This window comes from Cylas formicarius, unplaced genomic scaffold (genome assembly GCF_029955315.1).
Source record: "Cylas formicarius isolate icCylForm1 unplaced genomic scaffold, icCylForm1.1 PGA_scaffold_3__17_contigs__length_32017465, whole genome shotgun sequence".
NCBI classification, from domain to species: Eukaryota; Metazoa; Arthropoda; class Insecta; order Coleoptera; family Brentidae; genus Cylas; species Cylas formicarius.
The window spans coordinates 26504568-26521574 of record NW_026844326.1 but is presented as its reverse complement, the minus strand read 5'-3'; the positions used below and the strand labels follow the sequence as shown (position 1 = coordinate 26521574).

The 17007-nt window shown below is 33.3% G+C and overlaps 2 protein-coding genes across 5 annotated transcripts in view; one reads left to right on the top strand and one right to left on the bottom strand.

Annotated features, from left to right (window-relative positions):
- LOC132699334 (probable methylthioribulose-1-phosphate dehydratase) overlaps positions 1-17007 on the bottom strand; it is a 106266-nt gene that overhangs the window by 12811 nt on the left and 76448 nt on the right. The window lies entirely within an intron of this gene.
- The window catches only part of LOC132699333 (cardioacceleratory peptide receptor-like), a 99403-nt gene that overhangs the window by 9074 nt on the left and 73322 nt on the right, over positions 1-17007 (top strand). Inside the window, exon 1 of one of the 2 annotated variants that reach the window (XM_060665981.1) lies at positions 15408-15686. The exons of the other annotated variant lie outside the window; for it this stretch is intronic. Coding sequence (XP_060521964.1) covers positions 15588-15686 — 99 coding nt within the window. The 5' untranslated portion in view covers positions 15408-15587. Of the gene's footprint in view, positions 1-15407; positions 15687-17007 lie in introns of those variants that run through there. 2 annotated transcript variants of the gene reach the window in all.

Here is a 17007-nt window from a genome sequence, read left to right as displayed (position 1 = left end):
TATAGAGATATTTGGTTTTTTATAAATATGTCAAATCAGTAGCTTTCGGAAACGTCAATATGTGGAGAATTTTCCTCTAACGAAACTAATTTTTAGCTTTTAGAAATTAATTCGCTGTTAGTAGCTGCAGGAATTTTTACGTGAGAAGTTAAAATTTGAAGTTGCGTATTGAACGCAGTTGTTATATGCCGCCTTTTTTTATAAATATATCAAATCTGTAGCATTCCGAAAACTCAACATGTTGAAACTTTTCCTCTCTGGAAATTAGGAGAGTTTTTCATTCTAGATATTGGGCGTTGAAGAACGGTAGTATGTTTTTTTTTATAAATATGTTCAAATTCTATCTTTCCGTATATACAAAATTTTGCTCTCTCGAAATTAATTCAGTTTTAGGAATGAATTCTAAAAAAATATTAATTGCAGAGAATTTTCCGCTCTAGAAATTAGCCTTTGATCAATATGTCTAGCTTTCCGATGAATTTTCCTTTATCGATATTAATTGAGTTTCAGACATATGTTTAGCTTTACTAAAGGTGAATAAATCAAAATTCTCTTAGATTTATATTTTACACATTTTTAGTCATTGTAATTAGTGGTTGTTGAAGTTTCGAAATGCCTCTTGGAGGTAGCTTTCCGAAAGTTCATTAATAAATATTCTTAATAGTTCTAATTAGTATAATTGTTGAAGATTCGCATTCAAGGCGATTACCGTCGGGGTTTGCAGTTTCTTAAATTTAAAAAAAATCTCAAAGTGCTGCAATTTTCCGAAAGTTGTGGGGGCACTGCTCTAGAAATTTAGTTTCTTAGAAGTTCAATGAAAGTTTTTCAGGACTTTGCGGTCTAGAAATTTGTTAGCTTTTCAAACATCCAATCAATGTTTTTAGAGAACTTTCCGTTTTACATTGACTAACAGTTATCAAGTTTTTAATACATATATCAAAAAATATCTCGCCTGCTCGATATACCAAAGTTCTAGATAATTTTCAGCTCTAGAAAGTAATTGATTTTACGAAAGGTCAATATACAAAAGTTCTAGAGAATTTTCGCATCTAGAAAGTAATTGATTTCTCGAAAGGTCAATATACAAAAGTTCTAGATAATTTTCGCATCTAGAAAGTAATTGATTTCTCGAAAGGTCAATATACAAAAGTTCGAGAGAATTTTCGCATCTAGAAAGTAATTGATTTCTCGAAAGGTGAATATACAAAAGTTCTAGAGAATTTTCGCATCTAGAAAGTAATTGATTTCTCGAAAGGTCAATATACAAAAGTTCTAGAGAATTTTCGCATCTAGAAAGTAATTGATTTCTCGAAAGGCCAATATACAAAAGTTCTAGAGAATTTTCGCATCTAGAAAGTAATTGACTTCTCGAAAGGTCAATATACAAAAGTTCTAGAGAATTTTCGCATCTAGAAAGTAATTGATTTCTCGAAAGGTCAATATACAAAAGTTCTAGAGAATTTTCGCATCTAGAAAGTAATTGATTTCTCGAAAGGTTAATATACAAAAGTTCTAGAGAATTTTCGCATCTAGAAAGTAATTGACTTCTCGAAAGGTCAATATACAAAAGTTCTAGAGAATTTTCGCATCTAGAAAGTAATTGATTTCTCGAAAGGTCAATATACAAAAGTTCTAGAGAATTTTCGCATCTAGAAAGTAATTGATTTCTCGAAAGGTCAATATACAAAAGTTCTAGAGAATTTTCGCATCTAGAAAGTAATTGATTTCTCGAAAGGTCAATATACAAAAGTTCTAGAGAATTTTCGCATCTAGAAAGTAATTGACTTCTCGAAAGGTCAATATACAAAAGTTCTAGAGAATTTTCGCATCTAGAAAGTAATTGATTTCTCGAAAGGTTAATATACAAAAGTTCTAGAGAATTTTCGCATCTAGAAAGTAATTGACTTCTCGAAAGGTCAATATACAAAAGTTCTAGAGAATTTTCGCATCTAGAAAGTAATTGACTTCTCGAAAGGTCAATATACAAAAGTTCTAGAGAATTTTCGCATCTAGAAAGTAATTGATTTCTCGAAAGGTCAATATACAAAAGTTCTAGAGAATTTTCGCATCTAGAAAGTAATTGATTTCTCGAAAGGTCAATATACAAAAGTTCTAGAGAATTTTCGCATCTAGAAAGTAATTGATTTCTCGAAAGGTTAATATACAAAAGTTCTAGAGAATTTTCGCATCTAGAAAGTAATTGACTTCTCGAAAGGTCAATATACAAAAGTTCTAGAGAATTTTCGCATCTAGAAAGTAATTGACTTCTCGAAAAGTCAATATACAAAAGTTCTAGAGAATTTTCGCATCTAGAAAGTAATTGATTTCTCGAAAGGTCAATATACAAAAGTTCTAGAGAATTTTCGCATCTAGAAAGTAATTGATTTCTCGAAAGGTCAATATACAAAAGTTCTAGATAATTTTCCGCTCTAGAAAGTAATTGATTTTTCAAAAGCTTAATATAGAAAAGCTTTAGAGAATTTTATATTCTACAAATTTTCGAAAACTTAATATACGAAAGTTCCAGATAATTTTTCATTTTAATTTTAGAAAATAATATTTGAAATAATTCTAAATTATTCAAAGCACAAAATTATTCGTTGAGATCGACGGGGCACGCAGTCCCATCGCGTGAATTTCCACGCCAAAAATACGAGTCTTTCCCGCGCGTTCGTAACAAATTAATTAGGACGGAGGGGTGAAGGATTTTTCCTCGCCCGCGACAATGGAGGAAACCCCGCACAAAGTCCGGAGGCGCATTAAAAACACATTTAGCCCCGTTCCGCGGTATATAAAACCGGAGGCTCGCATTTTGTTTTACGATGACGTTTCCGAAACTTTGGATCATTAACGCGATGTTTTCGCTGATTCGATTTCACCCTTTAACCGTTTTACGACTGACGCGGAAAATGTCGTTTCCGCGACGACGGAAATGTGGTCTATATGGTCTGTGACCTTTTAAGATGTTTCATTTTTTTTATTACCGATGGTGTGTGGGATTTAAAGTCAACTACTTAATTATAGTTTTTATTTTTGTTTTCGGAACCATCTGTAAAGTTCGAGAGGTAAGTATTTTTGATCGGTTGATAACAGTGACGAAATAAGTGATTTTGACCGGAATTTCACCAAACTCTACAAGGAACAGCGGAATGTCATTTATTTTTTCGTCAAAAATCCGCCCTGGAGATACTGGTCAATCCAAAAACTGGTGGTTTAGTTTTGATTAGTTTTCCTGTAGGTCAATTTTTTGTGTCAATTGACTGAAATAATTTTCAAGATACCATGAAATTTATATTTATTTATTTATATTGTGCGTTACGCCGCTGTACAGTAGTCTACAGCACACTTATTTTGGCCAAAATTATTTATTAATGTTTTTTATTGTGAATCAACTTCCGAAACGTGTTTTGCGGATACTTTTTATAGGTTTTCGTGAGTTTTGGTGAGGTTTTACGTTGATACCTGTAGGTTCGATGGGTTTTTATTACAATAAGTGATGAAAAAAATATTTTGAGACGAATTTTATCGAAATATATTAGAAAGACTGGAGTTTCGTTTTTTTTTGTAGTTTTAATTAAAAATGCTCATTGGAGCTACTGTTCGACCCAAAATGTGAGTTTCTAGGTTGATACTGGCTGATTCAATGATGGTTTTCATTATAATAAGTGTTGAACAAGCTGATTTCGATAGGAATTTAATCGAAATCTAGGTTTGATATTTTAAAGCTTTCGTTACAATATGTAGTTGACTGGAATTTCATTGAAACTTACAGGAGTGGAGTTTTTCTCACTTTTCATTGTTTTTTTGTCAACAATCCTCCCTGGACGTATTGCATAATCCAAAAAGTGAGGGTTTAGTTTTGATTAGTTTTTCTGTAGGTTCGATCTAGTTTTCCGGAGTTTTGGTGAGGTTTTACGGTCGATATTTGTAGGTTTAATGGGTTTTCATTACAATAAGTCATGAAAAATGTGAGAGTTTCGCTTATTTTTTGTTGTGCTTTCGTTAAAAATGCTCCTTGGAGCTACTGTTTAACCCAAAATGTGAGTTTTTAGGTTGATACTTGCAGATTATATGTCGGTTTTTGTTACAATAAGAATTGCATCGCAATCTACGACGAAGAGTTGAGTTGAACTCACTTTTTGTTGTTTTTTTCGTCAAAAATCCTCCTTGGATCTACTCTTCAACTCAAAAAAGTAAGTTTTAGGTTGATATTTGTAAGTTTTCGTTACAGTATGTGCGGTTAACTGGAATTTCATAGAAATTTTCTAGAAGGAGTGGAGCTTCATTCACTTTTTGTTGTTTTTTCATAAAAAATACTCCTTGGAGCTACTACCAAAATATGAGGTTTTAGGTTGTTACGTGTGGTGGATGTTCAGCGATATTAAGGCACATAGGACTAGAAATACTTTGTTGTTAATATACCGGTTTTCGAACTAAACAAAAATTATTTCGAATACCTTTTTTATAATTTTAACCCATTTTCTCCCAGTGGTGCGTTATTGTATGATTTTTTTCTCACATCCAGGAAATATTTTTGCTCATCCATTTAGAAATTTTATTATTATCACTACTAAAGGACATAAAACCGTAGAAATCGCTAATTTATGTGTAACGGAAAGATCTTATATATGACTTCAAAAGTTAATAAGCGGTACATAAATTCGTATCACATTTTCAAGTAAATCCAAAATAGTCAAAACAAATATTTTGGATTTGTATGGCCATTTTTATTAAGTCTATAGCATGTAGATTACATCGCAGCAAACATACATTGGAAATACTATATTGATTATGCTTTATTTTTTGAAAATATTTACTGGTCCGTGAACGCACCACTGGTTTTATCTGTGAAACAAAACTTTGTTGTTGCAAGTCTAGAGAAGTCAGCGCATGTGGAACCCAACAATTAGCGTGTTCTTTAGTATTAGTTTGTGCTTTGTGCAGTGAACGTTACAGATACAGTACAGTGGATTTATGTATTCTTATGTATTGTAGCATTCCATTCCTTGTAAATTTATGCTAAAAATAACGTAACGTGGATACCTTGACTGACGACAAAGATATGAACGATAACATAAATCTACAAGAGTTTGGGGAACTAACTGATATAGTTGGAACTTTCGAGTTACATACACCGAATGATACAGCTGTCTTTCAACAGTCCTGTCATCAACTACTGAACCTGAATGGGATTCATCAGTTGATGCAACCTTGGAATTCAAAAGAAGACGTATGCTTTCTGCAAACGACAGGCTTGCTTCTACTGTCAAATGGAAGACAGGTCAGATTGAGTACACTCACACACCTACATCCGATGAATTTAGATCATATGAGGAAATAAAAAATAGGCTTTCTGGAAAAACTCCGCTTGAAATATTTTTTTATGTTTTTTGGTGACGAAGTGATGAAAATATGCCCAAGACAATAACCGCTATGAATTCTCGTTGTCAAAAAATGATCTTTTAAATTTTGTAGGCATTTTATTGTTCTCGGGTTATCCTTCATTGCCACATATTTAGCATTATTAGACAAAGGAATTGATTTTATGATATCAAGGTCACCTCATGAGTGTTTATGCTAATAAAGCCCGAAGGAGATGTAGAATCTGCCACAGCCACACAACTTACGTTTGTAATACGTGTATTGTGCATTTACGTTTACATTTGTTTTGTAAAATACCACCAAAAATGAAACATTATTTAATGTTTTTTCTCAGTGGTTTGTTTACGCACCAGTATTTTTTTGTATGTTTCGATTTTTTTTTTGACACATGTAATGTGTGCAACAAAATAAATAATTTGAGAGCAAAAAGTATTTTTTATGCTTAATATCGGTTAATATCATCGCATTACGCAAGTAAAAAATTCTAATTTTTGCCTCTTGATTTTTTTTTCGTATCTTGTTTCGTTTTGTAGATAATAAAATTAGAATCAACTACAAAAACCATATAAAAAACCATATTTTATCGTTGGTATAAAATAATGGTTTACTCTACCTTGAAAAATAATAGCGCTATCGTAATTTTTTGCAAGTTTGAAAACTAGTTTTTTTTAGAAAAATTAATATATTGGAAAAACTATTAGGTATAGTGTGTTTCATTTAAAAAAATGTATATTTTATGCGTCACGCATAAAATATACATTTTTTTTTACCATTTTTTTTATAACTATACCTATACTATCAGCTACGTAAAGTCTCTATCAAATTTACCAATTAGTAGGTAATATGTATAGGAGGATCAAAGATAACTCATGCATTTATTCGCCAAAGCGCATTCTTTTTCAGTTCGCTCCATTTTCGCCGTCGTATACCTTAAAATAAAAAAACGTTATTGAAATTCTTTTCCGACTGTGTATAACACGGAAACCTTTTGAAATTCTCGCATCTAGATATTCGACGTTCGAAATAAAACTTTATGGGAAGGCAAATCCCGCGGACAATCTAGTCGATTGCCCCAGAGTTCCGACGTCCTACTACAACGGGGATTTTATTTCGAAAGCAAGTCGCGCAGAGATTTTCCGGTTTTCCTCCGATACATTTTACCGTTCCCGGTTATTTTCCTTTACGCGTGGGATTGATTCTTCGCCCGCGCTGCACGTCGAGATTGAAACGTTATTCGCGGGAGAGCATATTATCGTCACTGCTATAAACGGAGGGGGTTGTTTTTATACTAGATCCAAATAATATTATCGTGGTCACGTCTGTCACAGAATTTAGTAGCGGTTAGTGGTCCGTGATGTCCGTCGTTCTTCTTTAATCCGAACGCGCCCGCGCCTACTGGATATGTGTCACACTATACAATAGAAGAAGTACTGTGGTTATCGCAGTAAGCTGGGTATAAACTGGAAGGCAAAAGTTTTACAATAGAAAGATTCTGGCCTTTCTGTTGCTTATTTATATAAATCGGAGGATAAGGTAGTTGTTTTATTACTTTATTTGCATATAATGAGTAAGATCACGTCAAGTGGACCCCCCATTTACCACTTGATCATAAAAATTTCATGTATATATATTTTTTATAAGTACTTATGATGGAAAATTGATCCCCAAAAGATTTTTAAAAAAATTTGATTTTAACAACTTTTTTTTATAATGAAAATTTTAAACACTTTTAATTAAAAAACGGATTAAAAATCAACCCTAACCCTTTTACTTGAATGAAAATCCATATATCAAAATAAATAAGAAATAAAAGTTCAGTCAATTTGATAAAGACACGGTGTTGTCGAAACAATTGTCATGTCAAAATATATAATTTCGTGAAAATCTGAACTTTTAATTCTTATTTATTTATTTTTTTAATTATTTGTTCATTTTCGTAGTGTTAACCAACTTTTAAGTTAACAAATGAAAATTTAACTGATTTCTTGGCAAAAAAATAATGTTTTTTTTTATCGGTCACATGCTTCACATATTTAAGATTCAGATTTTGGAAGAAAATTTCACTGCTCGTCATTAGTTTAAACAAAATGAATTTATTTATGACAAAGCGCCGGGCGCCGAGCGATGTGGAAGCGCCGCGCTGCCGAGCGTCTCGAACTGCATTGTAGGTAATTTTTCAAAGGCTACTGTGACACTTTTTACAAAACTTCTGACGTTGCTGACGTTTCACCAATCATCCTGTTGCCTTCTTCAGAGCTTGACTGAAACTGACTTTTGGCTTTTTTTTCTTTTCTGTATATATTTTTGTAATGTAAAATTGGTATACTAAATTTAGTTGTATGTCTTGTTACATGCTCGGTTAAGTTAAATTATTTATTTAAATAAAGATCAATTTCGGATAGATATGCTGAAAAGGGAGCTATTGGAGATTGTAAATTTGAATCAACCTCTTTGTACGAAATTGATTGATGACTAAAATTTACGTTACAATTACATCGTAAATATCAGATTACTTATGTAATATTATTTATTATTTAGTTAGTATTATTTAAGTTATTCAACGCCAATTCAGAAAAATGGTGACAGATGCAATATTAGTAACTATAGAGGTATATGCATACAATATGTCATTCCCAAACTTTTTGATGAATTATTCGGTCAGCATTTTTCCTGGTACTGTAAAAAAATTATGTGTGACAACCAGCACGGGTTTTCTCGAGGTAGGTCCACTGTGACTAACCCGCTGACTTATTGGCTGGATCTGTTGGATGCTTTTGAGAAGTCTAAACAAGTCGACAGTGTCTACACGGACTTTTCGAATACGTTTAACAGAGTAAGTCATGAGCATCTTGTTCGTAAGTTTCGGGCCAGGGGACTGGGTGGTACTCTGGTTGAATTTTGTCACAGCTTTTTAACAGGGCGTACACAGCAGGTTCGAATCAGGGTTCACACATAGGTCCAGTTTTATTTAATTTGTTTATAAGAGATCTTGCCTTTGCAGATAATTTTAAATTTTACAAAACAATTCAATCATTTATGGACGCTCAGCTTCTTCAGAGCGATCTTAATAATGTCAGTTCGTGGTGCGGAGAAAATGGTCTGGATCTAACTGTTGGAAAGTGTTTTAGTATTACTGTTTCTCGCTTAACTAACACTCTTCAAAATAGATATATTATTAACAATACAACGATAGAGTGTGTCACCAAAGTTAGGGACCTCGAGGTCATCTTTGACAGTAAACTGACCTTTTTGGATCAGCTGGAGGATATTGTTAACAAGGTCATGAGAGGTCTGGGTTTTATTACCCGTAATAGTACACTGCTCTCATCCGACTGTTTTAAAACTCTTTATTGCTCCTTAGTTAGATCTACACTGGAGTATGCATCAGTAGTGTGGTCTCCACATTTCAGATGTCACATTGATAGATTGGAGACTGTTCAGAGGGCATTTCTGAGGTCCCTAGCATATAGAGCGGGTATAAATATCTCCAATAACTTTCACATCAATTATGTTCTGGTATGTGGGCCTTTTGGGATAGATGGTCTGGAAATTAGAAGAACTGTCTGTAGAACTGTGTGTAACTGTCCGGCTCTCCTCCAGTCCATTGATTTTAACATCTATTAAAGACATCAGAGCTCCCAGACATCACGCCAACTATGGCTGTTTTCCTCCTTTAACTCGAACCTTGAGGTTATTTAACGGTTGCTCTCTTGGTCCCTTTGCTGGCGGTCTTCGACTATTTAAGACAAAATTAAAACAGGTGGTTGAATGTAGTTGTAACTAGTTTGGTATGGTTTGTTTACTGTTTCTTACTGTTTTTGTGTTTTTATATGTTTTATATGGCTATTTAAAAAGCTTGTTACTTTCGAAAATCGATGAAATCGAATTTTTCGAAAGTATCTGCGCTCGTATAAAAATTTTATATCTCGGTAACGGTATGTCCTACGGGATCGCCGTTGGTACAGAAATGATCACCGTCAAAAAAAAATGTTTGCTGTCTGTGTGTCCGTTCTGCGTTCATCATTTTCGTCTTTTGTTTTTTCCTGTGTATTGACGATCAAATTACATCGATTTTGTGAAAGTTCCATAGTGGTCCGCAGGAGCACAATAGAAAAACAATGCGTCCCTCAAGGAGAAGAATCCGCGAAGCGCCTTCTTTTTAAAATTTTAAATAAATAAATAAATTATCTCTTTTCATATTATTCTTATTTCACATTACTTCATTTGCTAAACTCTCAAAACTCTCATTGCAATTTATCTGAACTGTACGACATAATCTTTAAGTCTCCCGCATCAAGAAAGAGATATAGTTTAGAATACTGGATACATATTTAATCCCACTTCTGATTCCAAATTGTGGCGTCCGTCCTTGTATTAAAGGCATAGGTGGTCGAACATTTCGATATGTTTTTCCGCAATGAGACATTGCAGTTTATTGGCGTAGAAGTCAATATACGTAAGAAGTGGGAATAAAATAAATTAAACATAAAAATAAATACATCAAATTGACGATGATTGGACTTTTTTTTTTTGATAAATGGTATTTGGAAAGTGAAAATTCAAGTAGACCGAAGCAGTCGAATACATAATTTTTGTTCGTCAAGATTGCGACGCAGACGGTTCGCTACAAGGGGGTCGCCTGATGTCGGTAATTGTGCGTCTTCTCGATTTGTTATTGCTTCGGTCGAGATTGCAAATTGAACCCCCGACCGACGGCGACAGACGTTGAAGGGGGGGGGGGGACTTAATGAAAACATCCAGCGCGTATGCGGCCGATGAAAAAAAATTCCCGACTGGTAAGAGTAAGAAAAACTTTTACTACCCAAACTACCTTGTTACTTTCGGAAATCGCTGAAATCGAATTTTTCGAAAGTATCTGTTGGTACAAAAATGATCACCGTCGAAAAAAAAATTTTTTTTTTGTCTGTTTGTCCGTTCTCCGTTCTCGTCTTTTGGTTTTTCCTGAATAACTTTCGAACCGTTGGAGCTACAAAATTAAAATCTGCCTCCTTTTTAACCCTCCACGAGGCACATAAGCTTATAAAAAATGGCACTGATCTGACGCCAGTATCCATCTTTTTTTTGCGATTTTCCACTGTTTTTTGGACCTTGCTATGAAACACGATATGTGTCCGAAATTTCAAGCAATAGACTTCATATTTGGCACTTAGCTTTGCCCCGTGACGGAACCTATTGAAGATTGGGGGGCTGGAGGGTCGGGAAGTATTCTAAAAAAATAAAAAATCGCGCGTTCAAGGGTCTACAAAAAAAAAACTCTTTACGAGACCAAAAAATTCTTGAACCAGAAGAAGCAGAACTTTTATTCTTGACAATTTTTCAAAAATATATAGGGTGCGCCGCAAATTCAAAAAAACCGAAAAAAGGGTCCCCTATTATTGAAAATTGGTTATAACTAAAAGAAATAAGAACTAGAAGTTCAGATTTTCACGAAATTATATATTATGACATGACGAGTGTCTTTATGTGTTGTCAAAACAATTGTCATGTCATAATATATAATTTCGTGAAAATCTGAACTTTTAGTTCTTATTTATTTTGATAAATGGATTTTCATCAAGTAAAAGCCACCTCATTTCAATTATAACTAAAAGACTATGATTCAGATCTCACTTACTTTTATATTGCGATATAGCCCGCATAGAAAGCAAATTTAGCAGAGAAGTAAAAGTCCGTGTCCACAGTTAAATGGTAGAAATTGGGAGCAATCAAATTTTACCAAGTATTTGTTAAAAATGTTTGAAATTTTTTTTTGGTAATTTTAGCTTTCAGAAAAATATGTTTTCCTCCATAATCGTTCATCCGAATGGCAAAATTCTTTAACGGGCAGACGCAGAAGATTCAGTGCATTTATTTCGGGCATTTTTTCGATTTTATACAGGGTTTTCAAATTATATCACATACGCTGCTCGGGATATTTGAAAAAATCCATATTGAAACTTATTGTCTCGAAAACCATTTACTCTTTTCAAAAAACTCTTGAACCAGGACGCGTGGAAGGTCCAGGGCTATAACCTCTACTTCGAACAATGTTTGTATCATATACAGGATGTGTCGTTTATGGGCAAAAAATCTAAAATATTCTAAAAATGTCCGTTTTTGTGTGTAAATTATTAACGATTATTAAACATGGGATAATTTTATTCGAACAATATCGTAAACCGTGTCGTGAGAGAGTTTCAAGTTTCGTCAATCATACAGGGCGCGAGATATTTGAAAAAATATTATTCGACAACGCTATTATTTGTGCAAAGTTTAATATTTACCGATGTTTGCTGTAACTTTGAAGTTCGACGAGATGTAAAAGACATTTTATACAAGTTGGATGCACAATTAAATTACATCGATTTTGCGAAAGTTCCATAGTGGTCCGCAGGAGCACGATAGAAAAACAATGCGTTTCCTTTTATATAAGGTTGTTCGGAAAGTCATTTCGTTTTTTCCCGTCAGAGGACTTAATTACGTTTTTTCGAAACCAACTTCACACTTAAGCCGCATAACCATTATATGTCTTGAGAGCTGATATTGCAAGGCTTGTGTGTGAAAAAGTTCTATTAATTCTGCGCAGTAGTTTTTGGTTGGTGCCCTTTTAAATATGGAGAGCAGTAAGCAGCATTTTCGTCATATTTTACTTTTTTACTTCGGAAAAGGTAAAAATGCTGTCCAAGCGAGAAAAAAATTGACGGATGTGTATGGAGAAGGCGTGTTAACAGTACGCCAGTGCCAGAACTGGTTTGCAAAATTTCGATCCGGCAATTTTGATGTCGAAGATGCACCACGGTCTGGAAGGCCGGTCGAAGCTGACAAAGATGCGATAAAGGCATTAGTTGATGCAAATCGGCGAATAACCACACGAGAGATCGGTGAGAGATTAAATTTGTCGAATTCGACTGTTTATGGCCATTTGAAAGGCATGGGCTTAACCTCGAAGCTTTGTGTCGTCGCGTTGACGTGTGTGATTCGCTCCTCAAACGTCAAGAAAATGATCCATTTTTGAAGCGGATTATTACTGGGGACGAAAAATGGGTTATATACAACAATGTTAAACGCAAGAGGTCATGGAGCAGAAAAGATGAACCGGCTCAAAGCGTGTCAAAAGCCAACATTCACCAAAAAAAGGTGATGCTCTCCGTTTGGTGGGATGTCAAAGGAATCGTTTTTTTTGAGCTTTTGCCGGACAATACAACGATTAATTCAGAAGTCTATTGTCATCAACTGGACAAATTGAATGATTCACTTAAAGAGAAGAGGCCCGAATTAATCAACAGGAAGGGTGTAGTGTTCCACCAGGATAATGCGAGACCTCACACAAGTTTGGTCACTCGCCAAAAACTTTTACAGCTCGAATGGGACGTACTGCAACATCCACCATTATCTCCAGATCTGGCGCCTTCCGACTACTATTTGTTCCGGTCCCTGCAAAATTTTTTGGATGGCAAAACCTTTACCTCAAATGAAGATGTCAAAAACCACCTGAACCAGTTTTTTGCCAGCAAGGACCAAAACTTTTATGAGAGAGGAATTATGTTACTGCCAGAAAGATGGCAAAAGGTGTTGGACCAGAATGGCCAATATATAATTTAATAAATTATTTATTCATTATACGAAAACTGTCTTTCATGTTCCCCAAAAAAAACGAAATGACTTTCCGAACAACCCAATAATATTAAGCTGCTTCGCGCTACGCGCTACGAACTTGCCCTGCCCAGTGACGATTTTTTGAAAGCAATCTTGCTTGAAAACTGACGTCTTTTTTTTATGAAAGCTACTTCATTATAGAAAAACACACTCCAAGGACAGAAAATACTTGTAAAACACTAATTTTTTATTTCATTAGAGCAAAAACACTCATAAACCTAAAAAATATTAATTTTTAATAACATACATACATTTCTTGATTCGTGGTGTTTTAGTTTTTTAAGTTGTCGTTGTTTTTTTGTGGAAAATTTTACTATAGGAAGAAGCATTTGAAGAACAAAAAAAATTCGAAGAAAATTATTTTTCAAATTATTTTGTCACAGCAAGCGAGCAAAGAATTTGTAAAAAAAAACACATTAATTTAGAAAACATTTTTGGTTCGTTAATTTTTGATGTTGTGGTTAGTAAATGTTTTAGATATTTAGCTGCTTAATCAATGAAGAAGGGCACTCAAAAAACCGTATGTATAAAAAAAGTAAGATGTGTTAAAAATATAAATATAATTTTTTGGAATACATTTCATCAGAACTTATTCGAAAACCGAGAATATACATTTTCGCACCGCTCGAGACTCAAATGCCGTTTACCACACTTGTTGCATAATATACTATTAAAATTATTTTTCTTAACGAATGTAAATCCAAATTAATTATTGCTTTTTTGCAATTTATCGAGGATCAGCATGTCAAATCAGTAAAACACCAACTCAAAGGGCGAAAATTGCAGCAATGAGGGTAACCCTCCCAGGAAACCATGCAATATTGTCTTGAGGGAAATTGTACTGAAGTGGCTGTTACTCGATGAAAATCCATTTATCAAAATAAATAAGAACTAAAAGTTCAGATTTTCACGAAATTATATATATTTACATGACAATTGTTTCGACAACACCGACATTTGATATAAACACGGTGTTGACGAAACAGCTGTCATTTAAATATATTTAACAACAAACACTCATAAACAGTCTTGTTTTGGTTAGTTTCGGGACATAACTACACACGATGTATCGTATGTAGGGAACCAAAATTAACATGAATTAAGTTTTGATCATTTGGCAACGCTGGGTTGTTTGATAGATATGTACCTCTTTTACAATAAATTACCTTATAATATAAAACAATAAACTGTTTTTACAATACTAAGGAGTACGTAAATTTCAAATTTTGAACCTGTGTTATAAATTTATTTCGTGTGTTTTGAACTTTTATTCATGTATTGGTTTATTACCCTTATATATATGTATGACATTTTTTTGACTTGCTACACATACATTTTGTATTCTGTGGTTAAATAAATAAACCTGAACCTAAACGTAAGGTGACGACAAAGCTTTCTTATTCGATGTAGACCGTCGCAGGTGGCTATGATATTTTCATAGAAAAGGTGCGCTATCAATCTCTGAAATCCAAACATTGTTGTTTTCATTTTTGGTGTCGGTATCAATACTTTGTTCTTTCACGAAATGAATGAAATATGGTGACCTAATAGGATCTTAATGATGCCTATATATTTCACATTTAACAAACTGGAAAATAGATATACAAATATTTCCATGTGAATTTACTAAACTTCACTTAAATAGGAAGTTTGGGTAATATGTTTTAACAAGAATTAGAGTCATGTGGGGCAAGAGTGCGCTTTTTTTTTTCTATGCTCATAAAACTGTAATAATTGTACAAAATAAATTGAAATAAAAGTATTTATTTAAAGGATTTATTGATTTAACAATTACGTAACATGAAATTCAATTTACTTAATTGTAATTAAAGAAAAAAAATAAATGTTAGTCAGAATGCGCACACTTACCCCAATATTGGGGTAAACGTGCGCAGCACTGCGGGTAAGTGTGCGCATTTGTAATAATTTAAACCATAACTTGTTACATATAGTTACACCATATTTAATGTTATAAATATTATTTATTATCAATACTTATCATTTTTTACTTCATTTTTTATATTTATATATTAAATATATAATTTTTGACAAATACTGTTTAACTTGATTTTTATCGAGAATAAGGCTTAGAGTAGTTAACAGTTTTGAATAGTTGCTTCATGAGTTTCTGTGCTGTCAGCGTAGGCAAGGCCTCTATATGTCTAGTCATTTTAACTAATCTTAATTTTAATTTTAACGCCCCTCTATCCCGCCCTTTGCTTTTCCGATAGAAAAAGCTGGTTGTTTCGCGCGCTGGTCCCTTCGCGTTGATGTACCGGATTCGTTGTCGCCGTCGCCGCCCGCGATTTTTAAGAAACGGGAAAGACTCGCGCGTTCGGCGCGTTTTCAGCGACACTCGCCTGCAACAACGTGCGGCGAAAAGATCGCAGCGTGCCGGGCTCCATACCCATACGAACGACACACGCCGTTCATTTGTTTTTGTCGGCGACGCGCTGACATCGAGCACGCGCCGGACGATGACGATGATTGACGGGCAGCCGGGTTTCTGATCGGACAGTAGACGCGGTTATAATTTTCGGCCGTCCGCGATGGACGGGCAAGAGGCGAAATTCAGCGAGATTTCGGAAAATATCACGGGTGACGGTGACGCCGCCAACGTGACGATCGACTCGTTTTATTTTTACGAGGTGAGTGGTTTTTGGCGATTTTTTTCCATTCGTAGCGCCACGATAGAAAATATATATGATATGAAAATATATGATTATTTAATTTTTTTACAATTCTCTCATTGTTTGCAAAGTTAACGCTTTAAAAAAGAAATAGTCGAAAATGTGGTTTATTTAAAAAGCATAAGCTTTTCAAACAATTTTGTGATTGATTTTTTTTCCGCAACGCCATGATAAAAAATAGAAAACAAGTAATTGAAATTTCAAAGAAAAAGATAGGTAAATGATTTTTTAATATCTAAATTTAAAAAAAAATGTTATTCTGTTTGACGAAGTAACCTTCTTTAAAAAATATAGTATTTTTACAACGCTCAAGGGATTTTATGTAGTTTAAATAATTTCTTTGCGAAAAATATTTTTTTTACTTTATTATTATAAATTTTATTTCCGAAACATTTTTATTTTTTTAATTTTTTATATTTAGTTTTTCGTGACAATTTTCTCATTGTTTGCAACGTTAAAGCTTTTAAAAAGAAATAATCGACAATGTGATCTATTTGAAAAAATATAAGCTCTTCAAACAATTTCGATATTTTTTCATTCGTAGCGCCACGATAAAAAATAAAAAATAAGTAATTGAAATTAAAGTAACGTTTAAAGAAATTGTGTTTTTGGAATGATTCAGGGATTTTGTAGTTTAAATTAATTTTGTTCCGAAAAAAAAAATTTTTATATTATTATATTTATTTAACACTTTTCGTGACAACTTTCTCATTGTTTGTAATTGTTTTAAAAATAAATATCGACAATATGATTTTTTGATTGATTTTTTTTATTCTTTACGATAGGGTAAAAAATAAAAAACAAGTAATTGAAATTTGGGAAAAAAAAGGTAAATGATATTTTTATATTGAAATTGAAAAAATGACATTGTTTGACGAAGTAACTTTGAAAAAAAAGGTTTTTTAGAACGCTCAAGGGATTTTATGTAGTTTAAATAATTTTTTTCCGAATTTTTTTTTTTTTGCGTTATTATTATATATTGACAATTGACAATAACGTCACGAAAAAAAATAAAAAATGCGTAATTGATATTTCGAAAAAAAAAGGTAAACGATTTTTTAATGTCTAAATTAGAAGATCAATTGTTATTCTGTTTGACGAAGTAACCTTTAAAGAAATATAGTATTTTTAGAACACTGATGGGATTTTATGTAGTTTAATTTTTTTTTTCTAAAAATATTTTTTGCGTTGTTTTTTGGTTTTCGAATACTTATGAAACATGTAATTTTTTAAAAGCTTGCAATATTGGCCAAATCGGAAAAAATAAAAATATATTTTG